The 21,099-nt window shown below is 34.4% G+C and overlaps 1 protein-coding gene across 1 annotated transcript in view; it reads left to right on the top strand.

The window, feature by feature from the left end:
- LOC126978835 (titin-like) overlaps positions 1 to 20,632 on the top strand; it is a 128,443-nt gene extending 107,811 nt beyond the window's left edge. The window contains exons 60-75 of the mRNA XM_050827923.1: positions 1,095 to 1,400; positions 2,121 to 2,330; positions 5,727 to 7,613; positions 7,873 to 7,917; positions 9,135 to 9,245; positions 9,394 to 9,546; positions 10,658 to 11,629; positions 11,706 to 13,082; positions 13,435 to 13,722; positions 14,271 to 14,412; positions 14,663 to 15,375; positions 16,005 to 16,307; positions 17,172 to 17,276; positions 18,300 to 18,494; positions 18,811 to 19,116; positions 20,147 to 20,632. Of these exons, the coding sequence (XP_050683880.1) occupies positions 1,095 to 1,400; positions 2,121 to 2,330; positions 5,727 to 7,613; positions 7,873 to 7,917; positions 9,135 to 9,245; positions 9,394 to 9,546; positions 10,658 to 11,629; positions 11,706 to 13,082; positions 13,435 to 13,722; positions 14,271 to 14,412; positions 14,663 to 15,375; positions 16,005 to 16,307; positions 17,172 to 17,276; positions 18,300 to 18,494; positions 18,811 to 19,116; positions 20,147 to 20,343 (7,310 nt within the window). The 3' untranslated portion in view covers positions 20,344 to 20,632. The remainder of the gene's footprint in view (positions 1 to 1,094; positions 1,401 to 2,120; positions 2,331 to 5,726; positions 7,614 to 7,872; positions 7,918 to 9,134; positions 9,246 to 9,393; positions 9,547 to 10,657; positions 11,630 to 11,705; positions 13,083 to 13,434; positions 13,723 to 14,270; positions 14,413 to 14,662; positions 15,376 to 16,004; positions 16,308 to 17,171; positions 17,277 to 18,299; positions 18,495 to 18,810; positions 19,117 to 20,146) is intronic.
- The last annotated feature ends 467 nt before the right edge of the window (positions 20,633 to 21,099 follow it).

The raw sequence follows: 21,099 nt of genomic DNA, 5'->3' as shown, positions 1-21,099 counted from the left end.
CACCACTGACACTACCGTACACGAAATTGAACACATAAAAGACGAAACAACAACCCCATTAGAGGAGACACCTCGGCTGGATTTTGCAGACGCTGTTGAAGACACTCCAGATACAGTTGTAATCACGGAGACAAAAACTGAAACAGGTAAGATTCGTAAGACAACAACACCAAAATGCAAGGTCAAAGGAAAAGATGGCGTCGTCCAAGAGATCACAGAGGTGGAGGTTACAGATGGTTTAAAAGAAGATGTTGAAATAACTGAGGAACCAGTTGTTGAAGAAATCGTTGAAACACCCGAAGGTAAGGTCATCACTAAAACTATCAAAAATCGCACTAAGAAAACTAAACATATCTCGACACCTGACACCACAAACACTACCGTACACGAAATAGAACAAATAAAAGACGAGTCAACCACCCCGTTAGAGGAGGCAACTCAGCTGGACTTTGCAGACGTTGTTGAAGACACTCCAGATACAGTCGAAATCACGGAGACTAAAACAGAAACTGGTGACATTCGTAAGACAAAAACAACAAAACGCAAGGTCAAAGGAAAAGATGGTGTTGTCCAAGAGCTCACAGACGTACAGGTTATAGAAAGCCAACAAGAAGACGTCGAACTAACTGTGGAACCAATTTTTGAAGAAATCGTTGAAACACCCGAAGGTAAGGTCATCACTAAAACCGTCAAAAAGCGCACTAAGAAAACTAAACATATCTCGACACCTGACACCACTGACACTACCATACAAAAAATTGAACACATAAAATACGAAACAACATCCCCATTAGAGGAGACACCTCGGTCGGATTTTGTAGACGCTGTTGAAGACACTCCAGATACAGTCGTAATCACGGAGACAAAAATTGAAACAGGTAAGATTCGTAAAACAACATCACCAAAACGCAAGGTCAAAGAAAAAGATGGCGTCGTCCAAGAGATCACTGAGGTGGAGGTAACAGAAGGCCCATTAGAAGACGTCGAATTAACAGAGGAACCAGTTGTTGAAGAAATCGTTGAAACACCCGAAGGTAAGTTCATCACTAAAACCATCAAAAAGCGCACTAAGAAAACTAAACATATCTCGACACCTGACACCACTGACACTACCATACACGAAATAGAACACATAAAAGACGAAACAACAACCCCATTAGAGGAGACACCTCGGCCTGATTTTGCAGACGCTGTTGAAGACACTCCAGAAACAGTCGTAATCACGGAGACAAAAACAGAAACTGGTGACATTCGTAAGACAAAACCTACAAAACGCAAGGTTAAAGGAAAAGATTGCATTGTTCAAGAGCTCACAGAGGTGGGTGTAACAGAAGGCCGACATGAAGACTTCGAACTAACTGAGGAGCCATTTAATAAAGAAATCGTTGAAACACCCGAAGGTAAGATCATCATAAAAATTGTGAAAAAGCGCACTAAGAAAACTAAACATATCTCGACACCTGACACCACTGACACTACCGTACACGAAATAGAACACATAAGAGACAAAACAACAACCCCATTAGAGGAGACACCCCGGCTGGATTTTGCAGACGCTGTTGAAGACACTCCAGATACAGTCGAAATCACGGAGACAAAAACAGAAACTGGTGACATTCGTAAGACAAAAACAACAAAACGCAAGGTCACAAGAAAAGATGGCGTTTTCCAAGAGCTCACAGAGGTGGAGGTAACAAAAAGCCCACAAGAAGACGTCGAACTAAATAAGATACCAGTTGATGAAGAAATCGTTGACACACCCGAAGCTAAGGTCATCACTAAAACTGTCAAAAAGCGCACTAAGAAAACTAAACAAATATCTACACCTGACACCACTGACACTACCGTACACGAAATAGAACAAATAAAAGACGAAACAACCACCCCTTTAGAGGAGACACCTCGGCTGGACTTTGCAGACGTTGTAGAAGACACACCAGAAACGGTCGAAATCATGGAGACAAAAACTGAAACAAGTGAGATTAGTAAGAGAAAAACAACGAAACGCAAGGTTAAAGGAAAAGCTGGCGTCTTCCATGGGATCACAGAGGTGGAGGTACAAGAAAATGTCGAATTAACTGAGGAACCAGTTATTGAAGAAATCTTTGAAACACCCGAAGGTAAGACCATCACTAAAACTGTCAAAAAGCGCACTCAGAAAACAAAACATTTCTCGACACCTGACACCACTGACACCACCGTACACGAAATAGAACCCATAAAAGACGAAACAACCACCCCATTAGAGGAGACACCTCGGCTTGACTTTGCAGACGCTGTTGAAGACACTCCAGATACAGTCGTTATCACGGAGACAAAAACTGAAACAGGTAAGATTCGTAAGACAATATCACCAAAACGCAAGGTCAAAGGAAAAGATGGCGTCGTCCAAGAGATCACAGAGGTGGAGGTAACAGAAGGCCCATTAGAAGACGTCGAAATAGCAGAGGAACCAGTTGTTGAAGAAATCGTTGAAACACCCGAAGGTAAGGTCATCACTAAAACTGTCAACAAAAAGCGCACAAAGAAAACTAAACATATCTCGACACCTGACACCACTGACGATACCATACACGAAATTGAACAAATAAAAGATGAAACAACCACCCCTTTAGAGGAGACACCTCGGCTGGACTTCGCACACGTTGTAGAAGACACACCAGAAACGGTCGAAATCACGGAGACAAAAACTGAAACTGGTGAGATTCGTAAGAGAAAAACAACAAAACGCAAGGTCAAAGGAAAAGATAGCGTCGTGAACGAGATCACAGAGGTGGAAGAAACAGAAGGCCCACAAGAAGTCGTGGAACTAACTGAGGAACCAGTTGTTGAAGAAATCGTTGAAACACCCGAAGGTAAGACCAACGCTAAAACTGTCAAAAAGCGCACTAAGAAAACTAAACATATCACGACACCTGACACCACTGACATTACCGTACCCGAAACTGAACAAATAAAAGACGAAACAACCACCCCATTAGAGAATACTCATCGGCTGGACGTTGGTTACGACACAGCAGAGACTGTCGAAATCAAAGAGACAAAAACAGAAACTGGTGAGATTTGTAAGACAAAAACATTAAAACGCAAGGTCAAAGGAAAAGATGGAGTCGTCAACGCGATATCTGAAAAACCAGTATTTGAAGAAATCGTTGAAACACCCGAAGGTAAGATTATAACTAAGACTATCCAAAAGCACACTAAGAAAACTAAACATATATCGACACCTGACTCCATTGTAACCACCGTACACGAAATTGAACAAATAAAAGACGATACAACTATCCCTTTAGAGGAGACACCTCGGCTGGACTTTGCAGACGTGGTTGAAGACACATCAGAAACACTCATAGTCACAGAGACAAAAACAGGGACTGGAGAGGTGCGTAAGGCAAAAATGACAAGTCACAATCTTATTTACATTTCCGCAAAGCATGACGTTTCCAAGAAAGTTGCAGAGGTGGTTACCACAGAAGGACCACAGGAAGAGGTCGAAATAATTGATGAACCAGTTGTAGTAGATATCCTTGATACAACCGAAGGTAAGACTATTACTAAGAATGTCAAAAACACACTAAGTAATCTAAACATATTACGACATCTTATACCACTGACACGACCATACCATAATCTAATCATATCTCAAAACCTTGTACCACTGACACTACAGTACACAAAATTGAAGAAATATTCGATGAAATATATCTCGGAATTAAAGATACAAAGACTGAGACTAAAGAGTTTCGAAAACATATAACAATTAGCAAAACCGTTGACCCTAAGGCCACCCGCTTCCCGCTAATTCCATACCTAAATGGTTCAAATTGTACTTATGACGTTCTACCTCAAAAATATAATTTCTATTATTTTGAGCTCTTCTGTTTTCGGGCCCAAAAGTCTGATAAAAGTTAAATATAACCCTTATTTATAAATTTAAATTTTCAAGCGACAATAACTATTGAATGAATGAATCGATTTTCACGCGGCATTCGATGCAGTTTGTTGAACTTCTTATAGAATCTTTGAGTTTCAATTGATCGAACTTGGAATTTCAAAGTAATTCCGAAAAAACATTTTTATCGGTTCTATTTCGTCAACGTTAACTCACGAACGAATCAACTGATTTAAAAAAAAATAATGCCAATAAATTACAACGTCATACTTAAGATAAGATTAAATTAACAACAGTGAAAATGTTTGTACGAGTTAAAACGAATAAATATTACTTAGCAGGTCCAAATTATTTTAGCTGCTATAGTTTTTTAATAGGTAATCCTATATATAATATGTTTATAATACACATACAGACGTGCGCACACCATCGCGGGAATAGTCAGTGAAGCTTCCTAGGACTTTAAAAATCGAGATCTGATGAAAACGCAATTTTCGAAAAACGGGGTAAAACCAAAAACTTCCCGATTTTTTTTTAAATATATCAATTCAATTTCAATTTTAAAATATCTTTATTTACATAACAATATAAATAAAATGTACAAAAGCCAGTGTATATTAAGTCCTAGCGGTACAACATCATAAGATCATATTATGTTTTACGAACAAAAGTCCATCTCAAAACTTTTAACATACAGATACAGATACTAATATGACAATATAACATACGATACACAGCATTTTTTCTATAAAAAATCCAAGCTGTTAGAAGGATGATCACCTTAACTGGACATAGTCTACTATGCTGTCAAATATTTATCTGACAGTCGAAATCACGGAGGCACACACAGGGATATGAATAAGATACGATATACAAAACCGAAAAAATATCCAGCAGGTGTTCACAGAGGTGGAGATAACTGAAGAACAATAATATGACGTAGAAATAACTGAAGAACCGAATGTCGAAGAATACGAAGATATGCCCATGGGCATAGTAATTACTAAGACAGTCAATAAACTTACTTAGAAAACTACTTTTCACGACACCTGACACTACTTATTCTACAGTACACGACAGAGAACGAATATTGAAACATCCCAGTGGCTTGAAGAGATATCACATCTGGTCAGTACAGACATTGTCGCAAAGACACCAAACCAAAAGAGACTGGAGGGTTGCTGTAGGGAAAAAAATAAACGACAAACTTCGTCGTGCCGGAAGTCACGTTGTTGAAAACAGAAGAGCTGGGCTGCAATAAGAAGTCAAATTTACACACAGTCAAAATATAATACACAAATAAAACTAAATCCATAATGAGACCACACCCATCATAATATACTTAGTTAAAACATGACTTCACATGATACATATAATCGATAAACAAACTCTCGGTGGGACATTCTAAACGTTGTTGAAAATGCACCAGAATTAATAACTACTAATCAGCGTTGAACTGATGATTACAGACGGATCTGACAAAGATGTTGATGTATATTTATATTTTTTAATATTGACGCACAAAAATATACTAACATATAATGTTTTGCATGGAGTTGTTTATATATATATATACAGTTATACGTTTTATAGTTAATGTCTTTATTGTGTTTGTCATTGTATATATTATATTAAATCATTTAATTGTATTTATATTTCTTTCAGGGCCTTCGCTAAATGTGCTAGCTCAATCATCTCCTGAAGAACTAAATATAGACACTTAATACCGCATTTCCGTCTTTTTATTGTGATTTTTGTTGAAAATTCTATTTCTGTTCTATTATATATAACACGGTAATAATTAAATCTTTTTGATTATATTTTTTATTCACAGATGCTGTGGGAACATCTACTGGCGATTATTCAGAAAAAACTGCAAAAGTGAAATTTAACTTGAAACCGCAAAAAATTGAACATATGTCGGTACAAGGTTTTCAAGCCCAGCAACCGAGTGAAACACCAGGCACTAGTTTTGCTAAATTGAAACTTAAAAAACCCACATTGAAATCAAAAGATGAACCTACATCAGTATCTTTACCTAAGTTCCAGCTTAAAAGTCGAATTCGTTTTGTCAATGATTGGCCTCCCAGTATTATACAACCTTCAGTTACAATAGTGGGCAGTATAAAACAAAATGGCGAACTATCAAGAAGTGTAAAAGAAGCGAATAAAGTAAAAAAGAAACTGAAGAAAGATATTATAATCCCAGAATATGAGAAAAACGACTTAGAGGTCCCTGAAAAGCTAGATTATGAAAAGACTAAAGAATTAGAAGATGGCAATATTAGTTTGATAAATAAGAGACACTCTCCTGAGATCGAACCTCTTGAATGTAAAATTTCTAGCAAAAAAGACTTGAAAAAATTAGTTCCGCTCAAAATAGAACAAAAAATTATTCAAATAGATAAGTTGCAACATGCTGAAAATATGGATACACCTCAATTCGTAAAATTAAAATTAAAAACAACCAAAACTCAACCAAAACAAGAAATTTCCGACGTAAAATTACCAAAGATACAGTTAAAAAGTCGAATTAAATATGTGAATGATTGGCCTCCCGAGATTTTTAAGCCACTAGTAACTAGTATTGACAGTATAAGGCAGAACGGAATATTATCAAGAAATGTTCAAGAAGCTAAAAAATTAAAGAAAAAGCCTTTGATACAAAAAGAAATACCAGAGGTTGAAAAAGTAGACCTTGAGAAACCAATGTTTACACAAATAGATATAGCAGAAACTAAAAATAAAACACAAAGTTGTGAAATTACTGACAACATAAAGACAACCGAAGAAGATGATGAGCCAGAACAAGTTACCGTACAGCCTCGTCGTGCAAGTTTGAAAAAAGTTGAAGAATTGGTTGATGAGGTTGTAATTAAGAAAAAGCTTAAGCCCGTGAGGAAGTCCTCTGTTACTCTACCAGAAATAACAGAGCCTGAAGTAGTTGTTTTCAGGCCTAAAACTACAAAAACATTAGAAGACGTGGAGCAGGAATTCAATATTCAATTAGATTCATACGCTGAAGAAGAAATATCAATGTCTAGTAAGGTGAAATTAAAACAGCAAAAGCAACCTACTTATAGTGAGGAAGCAAATGAAACATCAATCAAATTTTATGAAGAGGAACAAGGCCCAGATATAACTGAAATAATCAATAATGAAGACATTGCTGACGAAGATGCGACAGATATATTCATACCAATGAAAAAGAAGTTAAAAGCAGAGTCAGAAATTTTGTCTACAGTTACTTTATCAAAACCAATAGAAACAAATGTCTCGACGGAAATAACAAAGGATGTTAATATAACTCTAAAAAACAAGAATCCGTACATTATAGACAATCAAGATGAAGTGTCATTTGATGTTAAACAGCAAACTGACCAGTTTACTCAAGAGGAGCTTTCACTTTCAAGCAAAATTTTATTAAAAAAGAAGAAAGAAAAGGTCCTTTCTGAGGCATCCGATGAAGTTTCACTTAAAATAGAACAAGAAATTTTTGATACTGATAAAGCCGAAGAGGTAGTTCTGAGTGATATTGAATCTGATGAAAATATTGAAATGACCATTACGAGAAAAATTAAAAAACCCTCGTATGAAGTGAATGATGTCGAGGAGTTAAGTGTTGAGTTAAAACCTAAAAAGAATAGACCTCAAACCTTTGAAAAAGAAGAAGTCACGGTATCAACGAGACGTACGCCCAAAAAAATTACATCTCTACAAGGTATTTTGTTTTTTTTACATTGTTCATTTTTTACTTTGGTTCCATTTAAAATAATTTCCTTGTTTAATTAATCGTTAACAGAATTTATTTTGTATCATCAGCATGATATTGATCTATTTTATATTGTTTAAAATAAAAAATAACTTTCATAGCTTGTGTTACAAGGTAGTAAAAGAATATATTGTTCATTATTTAATAATGATTTAGAATTTTATGACATTTTTTTAACCCAATAAGTTTAAAATTTTACTTCTTACAGAAGCAGATGTATCTATGAGCATTGCAAAGGAACAAGAATTCCCAGGTAAATATTTAGTTATTATAAATCCTCTGAAAGAGATTTGACCGGAGTGTAATCATAATACGGTACTTCAAAATGCATAGGATTGTATCGAAGAGCAAGTCGCTGATGGATAATTCTGTCAACTTGGTTGTGTCTGTGTAAACACTCTCCATTGGCAAGACGAGACCAACCGGAAATAATATGTCTTATAGACTCAGACAGGATGATGACACACCCTACGCCTATATGTCTACTGTGCCATCCTCCATGATGTATTTCCAGTAGTTTTTTGTCTTGACAACATCATCAGCAATTGCACAGGCAAATCCAGTTTCCCCAAAGAGATCTCTAAATCGTAGCCATCAGGCTCATAAGCCGATACGAGAGCCTGGCATAACCATCCATGAAGCTCTTTTCCCCTCCATACATTCAAGCGATCTTGAGTACTAAGTATAACCGGTTTTCACTAGTTCTCTTTATATAAAGAGAGCGGAGTAATTCCATTGTCAACCGCCACAATTTCTCAATGCCTTGCCCATTCTTTACGTACAAAAATATTCGCTTATTTTTTACGTAGATATTACACAACTCACCATTATGCAGGTTTTGGCACTCAAAAAGCCGCGGTCTCCACATTTCAGTGGGATGCTTTTACAATTATCATAGTATACAATATTTTGTAATCTACATAGTTTTTATAAGCAATCGATTGATTTCAATCATGATTGAAATATAAAAGAGCGACGTTGGTATCTAGGTAAAAGAATATTTTAAACGAAAGTTGTTAAAAATGGGGTGCATTCCCCTCCACCTGGCGCAATAATTCACAAACGTCACTCAACCTAATTAAAATTTCGATGTTGATGATAGATAATAATTATATCACTATAACACTCATGAGCTATGAGCCCATATTTTGTAATCTCCACTTTTCTGGAATTCCTACCACCTTTATGCTTTCCACCAAAAAATATTCACGTCAAAAAGACTTCTTAAATTCTACACGAATAATGAAGAACCTTTAAAAATTTATAAATTAGATACTCCAAAGAGCATCAAAGTCTGAAGATCGGTAATGGCCCACCATTCTAAATAAGCTGTGTACAAATTAAGTAACTATGCACCAATAGGTAACTATTGTGTATCTGCTAGAAATATGAGGACGTTTCACGAAACTATTAATGAAAACGTAAGGCTGCACGTAAATTGTAAAATTTACTACTGCACTTTTTTCACAGAAACTCCAGTAAATGTACGTTCTGGAGACACTGTGTTTGCCGTATACTCGTATGTGGCTGAAACTGATGAAGCAATCAATCTTGTTGAGGGTGAACGTCTCTACATATTAGGTAAATATAACAAATTTATTTAATTCCTAAATGATTACATATTTTGACTAAAATACTCTTTATGCACAAATTATTATTGTATATTTTTATTTCTCATTTATTTGTATGGAATATTGTGTATAATTCTTTGTTTATCTTTACTGTATAGATACTTCAAATCAAGATTGGTGGTTTGTCTGTAAGCATCTAACTGAAGAAAAGGGCTGGGTGCCCGCGCAATATTTGATGGATGAAGATAACTACACGCTATATTTGCAAAAGAAATTAAACGAGAAAATTGATAAACTGCCTGTTTTTGAGAGTAAGTATATTCAAATTCAAATATTTTTATTCAAAATAGGATGTGCCATCACATATTGAAAGTCAAAAACTACCTCCCATTCCAAAACGAATGCCTCAAACCTGAGAAGAATGGGCGCAACAAACTCAGCAGGCTTTTTTTATTAAAAAAAATATATTTACAAAGTAATATTGTACAATTAAACTTATTATTTCATAGCCTAGGGCGGTCGCTCCATTCCCAATCTGTGGTATATGAAAGTCATTTATAATTTAGTAACCTTTACCACATAAATGTTTTTTAATAATTCTTTTGAATAACGTAATACTTTTGTTTTGAACATTTTGTGGAATCTTGTTGTATAAGTTTATGTCTGTTCCTGGTGTTAACATAATGGTTATGACTAGTAATAATATAAATATTCAAAGAAAATTCATTCCGTGTTATAAACATTAATTCATGCTTGAAAGTTAGGAGACAATACAAGTGCACATTGCCTGTAAACTGGTGTTACAAATCTAGCTGATCGGTATCGGCTGGTGATATTCAGATGTACCTAACACATGTGTAGCAGCTATCGAAAGCAAGGGAGAAGGACTGACAGTTAGTCTGGATAAAGTGAAAGCATTGTATTGTTTATGACAAGGTGCTTCTTTCGGAACTCGCATCACTTTAGCTTCCCTAGAGGTTTCTTTTTTGTTTATGAACTTTTCGCTGCGTACCCCCAAAGTATGGAATGAACTTCCTTGTACGGAGTTTCCAGGCCGATACGACATGATCTTCAAAAATAGCACTTCCTTATAAGACTGACAATGTTACTTTGATTACTATGGTGTTACAGCAGAGTGTGGTGTTTATAAATAAAACTGCAGTTTATATTTGGTAACGTCTTATTGATAGTATTATTCGGTGATTATACCAGAAAATAATTTGTTTGTCCGTCTATAATTTGTTCCTGCTAACATTAGCTACCAATATGTTGCTTCAAGTCATTGTAGAAATATATTAAAGTCTACCAATTCATAGAAAAAACATATTTTCGTTATATTGTGGCTATTTACAATCACTTATATAATCTTCAAAACCTTAGACATTGATTTGATAGTTTTTGAAATAACATTTATTTTTATAGAACCTACATCCGAAGAACAGGCCATCGCTCCAATATTCGTTGAAAAATTGCGTCCAAAACATACGCCAGACGGTTCTACTGTGCAATTTGAATGTCAAGTAGAGGGATATCCTAGACCTCAAATAACATGGTTCCGCCAGACAGCCATCATTAAGCCATCGAAAGATTTCCAAATATATTATGACGATGACAACGTTGCCACTTTAGTTATTCGTGAAGTATTCCCAGAAGATGCGGGAACATTTACTTGTGTTGCCAAAAATGCAGCTGGATTTGCGTCGAGCACGACCGAGTTGATTGTAGAGGCACCACTTTCTGATCACGGCTCTGAGATGACAATTCTCTCAAGAAAGAGCTTGTCTCGAGAATCTTCTTTGGCAGATATTTTAGAAGGTATTCCCCCTACATTTTCCAAACGTCCAAAGGCGCAATATATTGATGAGGGCTCAGATATATATTTAGAATGTCGTCTTGTTGCAATACCTGAACCAGATATATCATGGTTTTTCAAAGGTGATGAAATAATCCCAAGTGAAAATGTTTCAATTTCCATTGAGTCGGATATGCATATGTATTGTAGCGTGTTAAAAATAACGAATGTAAAAAAACATCAAGAAGGAACGTACACAGTTTTAGCTGTAAATAGAGAAGGTGAGGCTAGCTTGCCGATCGTTTTGAAGGTAAAGACAGGTGAAAAAGAAAAACCGCAAGTGATCGAACCATTAAAGAACATGACTATTAGGGAACGGGAAAGTTTTGTTCTTACAACTCAGGTTGTTGGTAACCCTGAACCTAAAGTTTCATGGTTTAAAGACAATAAGCCCTTGAAGTCAGTACCACAAAAATCCGACGGTAATATTCACTGCATAACAATTATCAAACCAAAAAAAGGAAAAGACGATGGAATTTATACCCTCAGAGCAGTCAACTCTGAAGGATCTACGGAAACTAATGCAGTTATAGTAATAGAAGGTAAAATTCTATATATTTATATTTTTTAATGATGCTTTTTTATAATTAAAAATTGATTTATAACTTTTAATTTTAGAACCTACAGAAGAAGATGCCGAGCCGCCACTTTTTGTGCACAGATTCCAAGAAATAACTGTAAAAGAAAGAGAGACCATTAAGCTACACGCTAAAGTAACAGGAAATCCTGTACCAACTATAACGTGGTATAGAAACAATCAAATATTAAGGCAATCGGATACAATTCAACAAAGATTTGATGGTGAAAGCATAGAATTAATTATTACGAATGTAGATTCAGAAATAGATTCTGGTGATTACAAATGTGTAGCATCAAATAGCGCTGGTAAAGCGTCACATGGTGCAAGAGTTACGATAGACGTTGAAGAAGTTACGTTTGTTAAGCTTCTTAAAAATAAATACGAAACAGAAGAAGGAAAATCAGTTGTTTTTGAATGTGAAACGTCTCATACCGTGTCAACAAAATGGTATCATAATGAGAAGGAGTTAAGTGGAATGGACCATAGAGAAATCATACAGGAAGGAAGAATTCATAAGCTAAGAATAAAAAAAGTTAAGTTGTCTGATCTTGGTTTAATCAAATGTGTCGTTAAGGGACAGGAAACTAGTACAGTGCTGCAAGTTAATGAGACAGTTCCTGAATTCATTCGAAAATTGCAAGATTTTGAAGTTAAAGAAAAGGATACCGCTATATTAGAAGTAGAAGTCAATTCTGAAACAGCTGATGTTATATGGGAAAAAGATGGTGAAATCATTAAAACTAAAAAGAATAAGTTTAAACTTGAAAAGAAAGGTAACGTCAGAAAGTTATTTATTAGAAACACATCCGTACATGACGAAGGTGAATATACATGTAGGTTACGAGATGATGTTTGCGCAGCTGAAATTACTGTAGTTGAATTACCACCAGAAATAATATCAAGACTTAAAGATCAGCGTGTGAGTAAAGGTCATAAAGCCACCTTTGATATTGAGCTTACTAAAGGTGATGCTCTAGTCAGGTGGTTTAAAGATAACACAGAAATACAGTTTTCAAATCATATTCAGCTAAAAATCGATGGAAAAAAGCAAAAATTGAAAATTTACGATTGTGATACCAATGATGTGGGAGAATATGCTTGTGAAGTCGGTAGCGATAGATGTGTAGCACATTTGGTTGTTGATGAACCACTAGTTGATTTTACGTTAAGGTTACCTGAAGTTGTTGTTGTGCAATCTGGTACTGATGCTTACTTAACAGTCGAGATTCCTGATGAATCACTGGATGTAACATGGTATAAACGAAAAACTGTTATTGAAGATAGTGACAAATTTACATTGATGTTTGATGGGAAAAAGAGAACACTAGTGATACGAAAATGTGAGGAAGAAGATCAGTGTGAATATACGTGCGTTCTAGAAGATGCCAAATGCACCACTAAGCTGAAAGTTGAAGGTAATATTTACTTTCTAAACTGTAATAAATATAAGCCTTCATGGATGATCCGCTCATTAATATCATAGGAATTAAAAATCACAAATAGTTACTGAATCCCATTCAGTAACTATTGAATATAGTGTTTTCCTTAGTAATTAGATGATGAGTCAGTCCAATGGATGGTCTTAAAGTAAGGGGCGCAGTGGGTTGTAATCACGATCGTATCGTGGTACACTCCGCCATATATCATTTAGTAATTCTTGATGACTCAGATCAAATTTTCACCGTTATGAGTCGATGAGTGATCCCAATCGATAATTTTAATAAACTGTGCACCGCACTAAATGTACTAATTTTCTTGATTTTTCAGTCATCGAATTTGCACCAAAAATACTTTCATATAATAAAGAATACAGGGTTAGACGAGGTGGTGATGTGACAATAAATGTCCAATATGAAGCAAATCCGCAACCGAACGATGAATGGATAGTTAGCTCCAAAATTATAAAGAGATCGAAACATAAACGACCTGCTATAGATTCAAAGACTGCTACACTTACTATTAGAAAAATTGAAAATTCTGACGCAGGATCATACAAGTTGAGGCTAGAAAATAATTGTGGAGAGGTAGAAATAGAAATTAAAGTTATTGTTATGGGTACGTACATATTATTTTTAATGATTGTCATTGTTGAATTTGCCACCAACTTACGAAAACTTTTGGATTTGACAATGATTTTCGGCCTGATTTCCTATCTTACGTCATTCTCTTTGCCATGATTATATTATTTCAGTGAGACCTTATTTACTGATCAATATTTTATGAGACCTCACATGTTATAATATTTTATCAAAAATATATACGATTCATAAGAAATTTATTATGGATATTATATACATAGATTTATAAGAATAACTTGTAATACAACAGACTGAATGTTGTAGAAACAGAAACATCTGATTCAGTACATTCATTCTGGACATTTAAAAGAGGGGTAGTAGTAGTAGTAGTAGTAGTAAAAGTATACAAAACATTCCTGACCGTACGTCATTCAATGACTGTTTTCGTTTTCAATAAATATTTCAAACTGATAAGTATTATTTGTGTGAAGCTTTTTTATTCTAGGTACCATAAGATTTTTTTAACATTCACATAAACCAATTTAGATATAAGATTTGCTATTGCAATAATAAATTATTTTTCAGACATTCCTTCGCAACCAGGAGCACCGAAAATATTAGAGGTGGACGATAATTCAGTTAACATTTACTGGAGCGAACCTTCCGATATTGGCAACTCGCGTATTGAGTGTTACATAGTTGAATATCAAGAGATAAATACGACTGAGTACGTTTCGAATAGTTTTTATATAATACACAAATAAACTTAGCCTCAGACGATATTTAAATCATAATATCTACAAAAAAGCTGTAAATTTAATACATATTATAATAAAAATAATAAAAAATCATTAATCAATAAAAACAATGTAATATTGCACTAAGATTAGCTTATAAATGCAGTACTACATTCTTTAATAAGTTTGTTTACAATTACGAATGCTTACGATTAATTTTAACACGTATATTTTTTATAGGTGGATTTCAATTGAAAATGTAAGAAATAATCAATATTGTGTTATGAATTTGAAAAACAAATCGTCATATTGCTTCCGTATTTTCGCCGTAAATGAAGTGGGAGTTAGCGAATCTTCCGAGGTTACCGAATTTATTCGAATTGAAAAAGTGACAAAGGGTCAGGCGCCATCTATTGAGCAGCCGTTGAGGGATATAGTGGCTATTCCGAATGAGAATATCGAATTAACATGTATATTCGGTGGCATTCCGGAACCAAAAATCAGTTGGATGAAGAACGGCAAACAATTAAAAACTGCGAAGGCTACATATGTAAACAGGGTGGCAACATTAATTGTTAAAGCAACTGAAAATTCAGAAGCCTTGTACAAATGTATAGCCACAAATGAATTTGGCGTTGTCGAAACATCATGTAATTTAGAAATACATTTAAAACCAATAATAACAGTACACGAAGATGAAATTGATCAGAAAAGAAAGGTTGATGAGGAATGGATAGTAACGGCGACTATAAAAGGCATCCCTAATCCATGTGTAGTATGGTATAAAAATGGATCAAGAATTGATAGTAAGAAAGAAATTGATGTAGTCACGGAAGAGAATATAAGCAGGATTATTATATCGAAACTGCGACGTTCACATACTGGTAGATACACTATTGAAGCAACAAATAAATCTGGTACAACAACGTTTGATCTATCACTCAAAGTTTTCGGTAAGTCAATTAAAATAACATCAATTTATTGCACAGCGATTTTTTACGGACGGATGAATCGTGATTTTTAGGAACCGCGTTTATATTTTGGTTTGGACGTACGGAACATTAATACATAATATGTAATACATACATAATAAAAAATTATTTGATATCAGACACCCCAAGATCTTTGGAAATAATATGCGTATTGTTGAAATAGTAATTTTGGGTGGCGGTCATTTTAGACTTCAAAAATAATTGAAAACCTAAAACCTTGAAAACGATAGCCACGTTGTTGAAATCATAGTTTTGTTACACGGCCGTCTTGGAGTTCAACAGTCATCTCAAGTTCTCTTCTCACCTGAGTGATATGGACATCGTTTTCAAGGTTAACATAGGTGGTAATGATAGAAGTGACATCAAAAATAATTAGATTTTTTTTATTTATATATTTATAAATATTTTTTTTTATGATAATTTTGCGCGCCGGCCATCTTGGATATCACAAATATTTGTGTATCGTAAAGGAACTCACTTACGCATTTATAATATTAGTTACGATTTTGGGTGGCCGATATATCCGATGGCCGGGACGGATTAATTATACTACATAAACATTATGATTAAATTAAAAATGTAATATTCAGACAAGCCCAGCAAACCAGAAGGTCCTGTTGTTTTACGAGAGATAAGCAGGGAATCGGTTACGATAGAATGGAAACCACCTCTCGATGACGGAGGTCTTGAGCTAACGAAGTATGCGATTGAAAAGCATGACCCAGAGGTTGACCAATGGATCAAAATAGCTGACGTCAATAAAGATATTGAGACTTACTGTATTCAAAGACTGAACGAGAATTGCGAATACATGTTCCGAGTTATGGCACAGAATCCAGTTGGTGTGTCAGAAGCTTTAGAGAGTGACCCAATTGTGATAAAGACTGCTTTAGGTATGTTGATAATTCATTTTTTCCTTCATATTTACATTACTAATGTACATAGTTCTCTCAGAAGTTCTAATCAGCATTACACTAAATTGTAGCGGTAATTTTATGTTTCTATTTTTTAAGATATCCCATTACTGCCATTAGGACCGTTTTGCATGTACGTTACTGACTCAAAGTCAGTGCCAAAAATGGACGGTGTCTTAGCAAGATTAGATTATGCTGTATTTGAAAAAGGAACGGAAGGAGTTACTGTAATTGCAGCTATGCACGTTGGTTAAAATATGTAAATTTTTATCAAATTTCGTGCAGAGTAAAATATATATTGGGAATGAAATTAGAGCTTGCAAATCCGATATGCAAAAAAGTTTCCTTTTTTATATCTATTCTCTTTTTATTTTTATACGAGTGATTGAATTCGGTTAGATGTTTTCATACCCATAGCATATTAGGTATATATACATATGCAAAGCCATTAAATATGATTATATTATATTATTTGTACCGCATATTTAAAGGCCTACTAGTAGTTTTAACAATGCTTTTTTCATAGGTTTTATTTTAACTTAAAACTGAGTGTTAGGAACTTTCTTGTTTGGTCCGTTATAATTTTCTTCTGCGCTCGCGTTTGAGTGCGCGAAGGAAATTATTCACTAGATTTAGGAAATATCAAAAATGTTTACACTGTAATTGAAATTAACTAATTAACTTAGCGTGAATTGATAAAAATAATTAATATGTACGTATCTAAGAAAAATAAAGTCGCTAATCAAGTTAGGCAATGTTCCTGATGTTCCACTGCCACGTCTAACAGCAATAATTTAACACTAATTAATATAAATGTGTATCTTATTAAACAATATCTTGCAGCACCGCCATCAAGACCTCAGAGTTTTATCATTCGGGAAATCACATCAAGATCGGTGACACTGCAATGGGCCGCACCAGAGAGCGATGGTGGAAGTCCAATAACGAGTACGTAAAATTTGGAATATTATGTACTTTAAGTACGGTTTTTTTCGTGAAACAATAACTATAATATTTTCTGGGAGTATACTGCCAAGAATCAAACAGTATTTATACTCCAGAAATGGGTCATTCCACCAATATAAATTAAAAAAACTGCATTTTCCTCCTGTAATATTTTAGGAAATGAAAATATTACTGACAGTGGTTTATTTAAATATGTGTAAATTTAATAATTACTAGCTATAGAAATACTTATCATAAGAAAAAAATGAATTTTGGAAATAAATAATAATTACTTAAATAGTTACTTAAAATATAGATCAGCTGGATATTTAACCTGTAAGCTCAATAATTAATAAATCATTGAAAGGGCTAAGTGTGAAATTCCGCAATACTGTCTCTAGTGTAAATAAAAAAAGTTAATTGTTATTGAGGCAGTTATTATTACAGTAATTAGAGCTATACAAAGCTTACAAAAAGGAGATTGATTGCACTGGGTATTTTAAATTTCCGACACAAATATAATTTATGTAGAAGATCTCGTTATTATTATATATTAATCAGATGGTGCATGGTTTTATTTTAAAAGTTAATCTGGAATTGTTTTCCTAAAGCATTCTAAAGGAATCAATTTTGAGAAAATTAATGTATTTTATGCCTTTATTTATTTATAAACAATTTGATTATTATTAAGTGATTTACTCATAAATAAACTTGTATTTAACGATATTGTAAACAATAAGTTGAAAAATATAAGATGCTACATTTTTTATGATCGACAATAATTCAAGTCAATCGATATTTTACTCTGCTTAGTGGTACGTCCATTAAAAATATACCAGTATGGACACAGGCATACTAATGTTGAAATTAGTTCGTTTTATGACAATGTTTAAAAATTGTTTTAAAAATAAAATGGTGAATATTAATTATTATGTTTCAATTTTAAAATAAATCGCAAAAAAGAATCGTAGTATTTCTGCTCTTACTCGTTTCGTGGTATTGTCTTCAATTTAATTTTAATTTCAGATTACATAATTGAATATAAGACTGTGAAAGGTAAAACGTGGACTAAAGTGAAAACAGTGAGCGGTTCTATTTACGAGTATTGCTTGGAGAACTTGAAGGAAAAAGATGAGCTGGTGTTTAGAATTTCAGCTGAAAATGCGATCGGTATCAGCTTGCCCACTCAGTCACAGAGTATACGACTAGAGAAATATGCGAGTAAGTAGTCTGGTTTTGGTATAGCTAATTGGACAGTAGTTATTACTGCAAAATCATCATGATGACGATAACCTATTCATCATGTCAGTCAAACTACGAAAGTCAGGTTTTACCATAACTTTGCGTTTGAACCTACTATACGTTGTCACTATCAATCTATTAGGTTTCGGCCATATTTCACCAATTTAAGTTACACGATTATTGACGCCTTGTTTGAAGAATTAATTGTATTTTACGAATGTTAATTTAATAATATTTTTAGAGTCTACTATACACTTGGTCGGTGTGTATCTTAATCATACTGATAACATTTCAGCTGTGCCTTCACCACCTACTGGCCCACTAGAAATGCGAATGGTGGGCAACAATGTAGTAATGACTGCTTGGGGAACCCCAGAATGGGATGGTGGAGCACCGCTATTGGGCTACAACATTGCAATACGTGACGTCACGAAGACAATGTGGATGGAAGTTGGTCAAGTGGACGCAAACAACCTCAAGTTCAACATTCGAGATCTAAGCGAAAATCATACTTACATCATACGTATTTATGCTCGCAATGAGATCGGTGTTAGCGAACCGCTCGAGTCTGATGAACCATTCAAATTTATACCTGGCGATGGTAAGTGTGGAATGATAAAAGAAAATCTTTATTTATTTATTTCTTATTAACTAATTACATATAATAGATAACAAAATTATTGTACATACATAAACTCATTCGAGTTTTACCGTGTACATTAAGGTCGTCGGAATACATATAATATTATTTAAATTTAAAGTTGAACACTGAAATAATTTTAAAAGAAATTTGGCTTACGAATAAACTGTTGAACACAGTTTATAGTATGAGGGACCGTACATATTGCCCCTTGCTATTATTTAAAATAATAAGTGTGACTAAAGTACTCGTTACTCATGATAAGGTTATCATATCTCCGGATATGTCTTGAGATCTCAGGATTTTTGGACTCTTCTCAGGATTGCGGCTAAATTTAGCAAATCTCATGAAAACTCGGAATTTTTAGAATTTTCAATAAAGTACATTTATAAATCTCTAAAAAAAATCTTAAAATAAATAGAAGTAATAAACTAAAAATAAACATCCACTAGGTACTAATAAGTGCACAACTTTTTAGTTTTAATAGATACTTATTTATCCAAAGGCAATCAGTTTTATCATAATAAATGTGACGTGAAGATACCATTTTTAATAAGGTTTTTCTTTGATTTGATTTATTGATTTTTAATATTCCTCTCATGTAAATTCAAATTACGTGAATTAAAAGTTATATATAGCTCTACCTGAGTCACCGTTTTTTGTGTCGCAATGGTTAAAAACGTTAATATATATTTTTTTATTTTTAAATAGTAAAAAATTTCAGGATTTTTCAAAAGAGTGCAATTTCTATATATCGCTCCAGTTATTATTATTTAAATCTGTGTAATGATTTGTTTGCCATTCTTTCATACCACTAGTATTGAGAATCGTAATAATAAAGATACGGTACTCAGCACCTTAGTTTCAGAACTGAAATTTTCAGTCAGGCAGGGCCACACTCTAAATATATATAGACTCTTTATATCGTATAAATCATCTGCTTAATTTTATTTCTGTATTCTAATAGTGCTTTATGTAAACCTATTTACAGATTCACAAATCGACGAAGAGCCAGGTGAACAAACAGAGATGACAGAACCAACGTCATTCAGTACACAAACTACAACGTCCTGGCTTAGAGACCATAACATGGATGCCGATATAGAATCATACGCCAGTGGATCACTTCTTCGAAGAGACGAATATTTCTTCCGAATATGGTACTACGCGAAACAGTTGTTTAAATAGATTGTTTCTCGTACGCTGTAACCTGTGATATTTCAACGCAAACATTTAGTACGAATAGAAAATTTAGTACAAAGCGTACATCCTTCGACTTTAGTTGAAGTATTTATTTTAGATTAAGATTATTTATTTAATTTATGTAAAGGATTGAATCTGGATGTTATGTTTGTGTTTGTTGATAGAGGGAGACGTTAATATAGGTGCATAATTGTCATTTCGATAACAACGAACCACAAGCATCGCGATTCAGGTTTTATTCTAATATTTTCGATGAATATAATGTTACTATATATGTTTTGTTTTATTTTTAGTGTGTTTTTTTTTGTGGAATAGGAGGACAAACGAGCGTACGGGTAGGACCGTTTGCGGTTTTAAGTGATCATCGCCACCCACATTCTCTTGCAACACCAAAGGAATCACAGGTACATTGCCGGCCTTTAAGAAAGGTGTACGCGCTTTTTTGAAGTTACCCATGTCGTATCGTCCCTGAAACACCGCACAAGGAAGCTCATTCCACAGCTTTGTAGTACGTGGAAGAAAGCTCCTATAAAACCGCACTGTGGAGGATCGTCACACATCCAGATGGTGAGGATGATATCCTAATTGTGGCGTGTTGTGCGAAGGTGGAATTAGGCGGCAGGAATCAGGTTAAACAGCTGTTTGGAACACTCCCCGTGATAAATGCGTTAGAGGACATACAATGAAGCGACGTCTCTCCGCAACGTCAAGTGATCCAGCCGTTCACAGAGCACTGGGTCC

Source organism: Leptidea sinapis, chromosome Z (assembly GCF_905404315.1).
Source record: "Leptidea sinapis chromosome Z, ilLepSina1.1, whole genome shotgun sequence".
Classification (NCBI taxonomy): domain Eukaryota; kingdom Metazoa; phylum Arthropoda; class Insecta; order Lepidoptera; family Pieridae; genus Leptidea; species Leptidea sinapis.
Note: the sequence above shows the minus strand (reverse complement) of the source record. Positions and strands in the feature narration are given on the sequence as shown.